The sequence below is a fragment of the Mus caroli genome, chromosome 14 (genome assembly GCF_900094665.2).
Source record: "Mus caroli chromosome 14, CAROLI_EIJ_v1.1, whole genome shotgun sequence".
NCBI lineage: Eukaryota > Metazoa > Chordata > Mammalia > Rodentia > Muridae > Mus > Mus caroli.
Window position 1 is genome coordinate 107,456,173 of NC_034583.1, and position 6,163 is coordinate 107,462,335.

The 6,163-nt window shown below is 54.0% G+C and overlaps 1 protein-coding gene across 2 annotated transcripts; it reads right to left on the minus strand.

Annotated features, from left to right (window-relative positions):
- Window positions 1-1,543: 1,543 nt before the first annotated feature.
- Sox21 (SRY-box 21) lies at window positions 1,544-5,348 on the minus strand. Of its 2 annotated transcripts, XM_021182349.2 has the most exons (2): window positions 3,519-4,008; window positions 3,125-3,452 (listed from the first exon to the last, which is right to left on the minus strand). In XM_021182349.2, the coding sequence occupies exons 1-2, from the start codon at window positions 3,953-3,955 to the stop codon at window positions 3,125-3,127; spliced, it is 765 nt and encodes a 254-aa protein (XP_021038008.1). In that variant the 5' UTR covers window positions 3,956-4,008. The 2 variants fall into 2 exon arrangements, with proteins under 2 accessions (XP_021038007.1, XP_021038008.1); XM_021182348.1 differs by having other exon boundaries at window positions 1,544-5,348.
- Between the last annotated feature and the right edge of the window lie 815 nt (window positions 5,349-6,163).

Here is a 6,163-nt window from a genome sequence, read left to right on the forward strand (position 1 = left end):
CTCTGGCACCCAACCACACGTCTCCTGCTGTTCCAGCTACCCCATACCCACCCCTACACCCCACCCGGGATTACTGCACAACCTAACTTGGCCTGAGGCTAGCCGCGAATAGAATGGCTGACCAGTTAAGACCATTGGAGAGTTGGTGGCCAGTCTCCGGAGCCTGCAGACGGAGTACTAACTGCAGAGTGAAGGTTGGGGGTGTGTCTTTGGCACTTCCCTCCTTTCTGGTCATCTCTCCCCTCCCTTTACGGGCCTTTCTAGACTTCTCATTTATCTATGCTCAAGCCCTTCAATCAGAAAACTTTGGAATGGGAGAGGGGGTAGCGAGGAGGCGGGGAATCTTCTGCTGGTGGGGCCCGACTGGAAGGCTAGGGAGGTAGCTAAGATTTAGGGCTGGGGAGATTTCCAGCGAGCCGCAGGAAGTTCCGTGTTGAGACGTGGTGGGCTGCTACAAAAGGGAAAGACGAAGCTTTGAAAGGATTTAATTAACCGTGTCAGGGATAATTACCCCTGGACAGTCCAAATTAGTTTTGCATAATCGCTCAGAACCATATGAATTAACTTATAATATTGCAAAGAGCCCCGGGAATAACAGGAGAGGGATCGTTTTAATTAGTGAATCAGGGTCAAACCAGCAGAGCCCATTTCTCACATTTCGAAAACTTTTCATGGTTTTTAAAATATTATTCCGTTGGGAGAAAACAATGACTTTAAAGAGTTGGGCACTTATAAAGATGTGCCGTTCCGGGATGGTGTCTGTCAATGAGGAAACACGTTTAAGACTTTTCTGGAGACTTCTCAACTCTAGGACTTGGGCTTCCCTGAGCTTTATCCACCCCCACCCCCACCCCCGCCACCCTCGATATAGCCAATCCGTCAGTGCGCTATCATTTTCTTTCTAAAACTAAAATGCTTTATGAACACTTAAGCTTGTCTCCAGTGGCATCTTGCCTAGAACTGGAAAGCCAGCCCTCTCTTTAGAATCTGTGATACTGAACTGTTTTAAAGCTATTAGCATGACAGAATAAAGCCCCAAGGAGGCCAAAAGTTGTACATTTTCGTTGGCACTGATTATCCGTCCATGTAAATCCTTGGAGTGCAAATAAGGAATACCCTAAAGATATGTGAACAAATTACACTGATTTAAGTGGTGGGGCTGTTCTGCAAACAAGATAAAGTGGTCCGGCAACTTTCCTCTCTGAAAATGTTACTGGAAACTGATGGAGTGTTTTGAGCAGTCTAGATGTTTTAAATGGGCTCTCTTCTACTGGTTCATGAATGCCACCCCCCCCCCAAGATAATGCAACTACTTGGGGTTTTTTCTTTTTTAAAATCTTTCCTATTCACGATTTAAAATGTGATAAATCAGGTTTTTGGCTCTGAATAACAATGGCTTGATTTAGATTCCCTAGTAAATCTATTCAAAAGCGAAACAAAGACTGCCTTTGGAGGATACCTTACACTTCACCTGGGCCAGGCCCCGTAAGGGCAATTCAGATAAAAATCTTGTTAGGAACTCAACAAGAAATAGAGGATTTTCTCTTTTCCCTGGTTCAGGCTTTATTTAAACTCTTTGTTCAAAAAAAATGAACAGAGTGATAGTAGGGTTCTAATTTACAGATATAGCTTAGACGCATCTAATATTAAATTANAAGATCGCACAAGAAAACCATTTACACATAAAAGTTAAAACCAATATTTAAACTTTTAAAACTTTATCTTACATAAAGCCAAAACGAAACTGAATACATGTTAGCAACTTCATTCACAAACATTAGTCAAAATATATACATTTAAAAGGGAACAAAAAGCTATAATTTGAGGAAGGTTTTTTTTTTTCTAAAATGTGTTTTATAATTTGCAAGTGAATTGCAGGCTGTCTAGAAAATAAGCTAAATGGGAAGGGAGCTCTGAAAAACAGGCCAAAACAGCTCAGCTTGGGAGAGGAGTACTAGTTGGTGAGGGGCATCTTCCAAAAACAATTCTGTGCTTTCTTTCTGTTCTTTTTTTTTCCAGTTTTGCTAAGTAATAAATATATAATTACGGCCCAGACAAAAAAGTCTGATTTAATATTAGATAAAATTGCGATTCTGAAAGTTTCGCAATTCTTAAAAGTTAACTTTGACATTTGCTCAACATGTATTGAGTCTCAAACCGACTCAAATTTACGAAATTACGCAACGAAAATAACACATTTCCCAAGATTCAACGTTTTCACTGACATACACACATTTACAATCTTAAGGTGAACGCAGCCTTGAGGGGAAACAGCTTGTGTACTTTCCACGCATTCGTAAACTGTGTCACCAGTCCAAGCCAGCGGACTCAGAGACTTCTAGTTGATATTTCAGGGGTAGAATATCGAACTGACAACTTCCACCTCACATGTATTTCTTTGCATTTCTTGTTCTTGGGAAAGAAGTAGAAGAAAAAACAAAAAAGGTCTTGCTTTGATTTGCACATGGCATGAAACAAAAGGAACGGCGGTCATCTCTCATACATGCCGGATTCGAGCTGGTCATTGACTGGTCAAGAAGAGATCCGGGCTGTGTTCTGCAGAGGCCTACAGAATTCAACAGTACAATCAGAGAGTAAGGCTGCCCAGAGCCACCCCACTCTAAGAAGCTAAAGACACGAGTCACCGGCTCTCCCCTTGGCCAGCTATTTCAGACCGAACATCAGAACCGAGCGCATGCAACACGGACCAAGTGGGACCGGGAGGGAGGAAGGATGAGACGCAAAAAGCAAAATCCAACCAACAAAACTGGAAAGCCCAACGTATCGTAAAGAACAACCCCCCCCCCCCACCTCTGTGGGTCAAAACGCAACAGGTTCCGAAGTGCAAAGCAAACACCAACTGCTGGCGCTAACAACCGCTCTCCTTTAAAGTTGGCTGCAGAAGTGCGGCGGCTGGGGAATGATGCTGCGAATCCACAAGCTCTCTCGCCCGCGCCCTCGAAGGCTTGGCCTTTCAAGCCCGGACTGGCATCTCCGCCTCTGCCCGACACCTATACACCTATGTACATACAAACCGGGCCCCTTGTCGCCCGAGGGCGCAGCGGAAGGCCTCGAGTCTCGAACCTATACATATGTACACGTGTGTGCACAGGTCCCCGCGGGGTCATAGCGCGGCCGCGTAGGCCGCAGGGTAGGGGTCCAGCTGAGGCTTGCCCATGCCTGGCAGCAGGATGTAGGCGAGCGGCGGCTGCAGCCCCGGGCTGGGCCACGCGCTGCAGTTGCACGGGATCATGTAGCCGGGGTTGCCCGGACTGGGGTGCGAGTGCGTGTGCCCCCCGGCGGCCGCCGCGGCCGCAGCAGCCGCCGCGGCCGCCCCGTGGAAGGCGCCCGCACCCGCCGTGGGGTACCCCAGCGACGACGCGTACGGCAGGCCGGACGACGACGACGAGATCTCTGCCATCTTGGAGCCCAGGTCGAGCAGTGAGTAGGGGCTGCCCGCGGCGGCGGCAGCAGCGGCGGCGGCGGCAGCGGCCGCAGACTGCGGGAAGAAGACGCGCGCGGCGGCGGCGGCAGCGGCGGCGGCCGCCTTCTCGGGGTTCGCGAGCAGAGACTCGGGGACCAGGCCGCCGCCCGCGCCCGCGTGCAGCCCGGCTCCCGCCTTGAGCGCCGGGTGCTCGGCGTCCGCCACGCTGCCCAGGCCGTAGGGCACCGGGAAGGCGAACTTGTCCTTTTTGAGCAGCGTCTTGGGCTTGCGCCGCGGCCGGTACTTGTAGTCGGGATGCTCCTTCATGTGCATGGCTCGCAGGCGCTTCGCCTCGTCGATGAACGGCCGCTTCTCGGACTCGGTGAGCAGCTTCCACTCGGCGCCCAGGCGCTTGCTGATCTCCGAGTTGTGCATCTTAGGGTTCTCCTGGGCCATCTTCCGCCGCTGAGCCCGCGACCACACCATGAAGGCGTTCATGGGCCGCTTGACGTGGTCCACAGGCTTGGACATGCTGTCGCCGTGCCGCGGCTGCAGCCCGCCGCCGCCGCCGCCGCCACCGGGGCCCTCGGCCTCCGCCCGGAGGAAATCAATGTTGGCTGCCAGAGGGAACCGGCTCAGCGGGCGGCCGTGCGTCCCCGCGTCGTTCCCGCGCGGGAAGAGAGGACCAGACGACCAGCCCAGGGTCGGGGCGCTGCGTCCCGGACCGCTTTGGTCTGTCTGGTCGAGCTCTAAGAAAAAATCCTCTCCGGGACCCTGGAACTTCTCCTCGGTGTCCCCACTCCGCGGTGCCACTCTGCCCTCTGCTTTTTTGTCCTTCTGTCCCGTTGCTTTGGCTCGCCAACTCCCTGCAGGTGGCCGCTGCCTGGTTCTGCTCTCCCCTGTCCTCTGTCTTCAGCGCCTTAAAAGCCAAGCAGCCCCAAAAGTTGAGCGGCGGAGGATCCACCAAGTTGAGCCGAGGAGCCCGCCGCCGCGTGCTGCCAAGTGCCAAAGGGGGCTCTCGGCGGCTGGAGTGTTTGGGTTCTCCCCGGTGACTTTCTCATTTGACAGAAGCAGATGGGAGTGGGGGAGGGGTGGCCGCGAAGAGGAAGAGGAGGGGGAGGGTCGGGTCGGGGCGCGCAGAGCACGGCGGCGGACAGAAACACAAACACTGCAGCGGCCTGTCTTCTGTGTTGGGGTCAGGGCGCGCTGATGGAACCCCCAATCCTGTAGCTCTGCTGAGGGCTGACGCTGTCCCCGGGCACCTGCCTCGGGAGTCTTGCTGCCTGGCTTTGGCACAGGAGAGGCGAGGAAGGAGGCGGGCTGAGGTTTTGAGTTTGCCTGAGTCACCGGGCCTCAGTGGAGACCGTCCGGGTTCTCCGACTCGCTGCTGCAGGCTGTCCCCGGGGCCATGCTTGCTCCGCTGGCTCCCAGCTTCCCCGGGCGCACTGAAGGTCTCGGGCTCCCGGAGCACTCCAGAAGCGGAGGGCGGCTCGGTGCAGCGCGGCGGGCCAGGCCCGGGCGCCTTCTCCCAGCTCCGGTCGCAGCAGCCAGACACTTGCAACTAACTTCTCCCAAGTTTCCGGCCCGGGCTCAGCCGCGCCCCTCTCGGTGAGCGCGCCTCCGAGCGTGCGCCCGCGTGGGTGCCGCGCCCGCCAGCCCCTGGGTCCCGGCTACTCCGGGCGCCGCGGGCTGGAAGGATGCGGTGATCCAGGTCCTGGAGGAGGATGGGGATTAAAGAAAACGTGCTATATCACCTCAGATCGCAGGTCTGCTCTAGGGCTGCTCCTGCTTTCCCAGCTCCGGGCCCAGGCTTTCGCTTCCGAGGCGACTGCAGCCCAGCTCAGGTGTGTGTCGCCACCTGCGAGTGTCGGCGCCGGCAGCGGGCGCTGGGTGTGCATGTCCAGCCGCGGCCGTGTGTGAGTGTGCGTGTATATCCTGGGAGTGCGGAGGAGGAGCCGGGGAGTCCAGGAGGGAGGAGGGACCAGCGGAGCCTCCTCCCGTCCCCCCTCCCAACACTCCTCCTCCTACTCTTTTTTTCACTTTGAGTGCAGGTTTAGGCGAGTGGAGTGTCCGCCGCGCGCCGCGGAGTCTGCGCACTGTTTGGAGCTTGGTGTCGCCGGCGGCTCCCCTGTTCGGCCCAGCGCTGCTGGGGCTCTGCTGGCTGCTCTTCCGGGAGGATGAAAGTGGTACACCAGAGGAAAAGAGCTTCAGAAACTGGCGAGGAAGAAGGTTGAGCCTGGGGGTGGGAGTCGGGAGAGAGTCTTTGAAAATGTTTGAGACTGTTCCCGAATGGCAAGAAAGTACTCATTTTCCTTGGAGGGCCAGGTGTGACTCGCAACAGACGCCTTCCCGCAGTTTCTTGCCTCGTGATTGCACTCAGAGGTAGTGGAGTGGAAAGTAGCCCAGAATGGACAGAACATTTTTGGCAAGCCTTTGGAAAAAGAGTGAGCCTAGGTTGAGCCCGCATCTCCTTCTGAATACACAGCTTTTTAACAGTTGTCTTCTGCCTTGTTTTGCTTTCTTTTAATTCTGGTCGCCAGAGCTACCTCTGTGTTGTTTCTTTAACGTTTGCAGTCTCTCAACGATAGGGCGAAGCTGCTTCAAATCAAAAGCATAAATCATTTCTCTAAATAAAAATTTAAAAAAATGTTCTACTATGGCAGTTTTTATGCTGTTGAGCCAGTTTTCTTGCTTGGTAGTTAGAGCTATTATAATTGACGCTATACAAAACCAAAAATC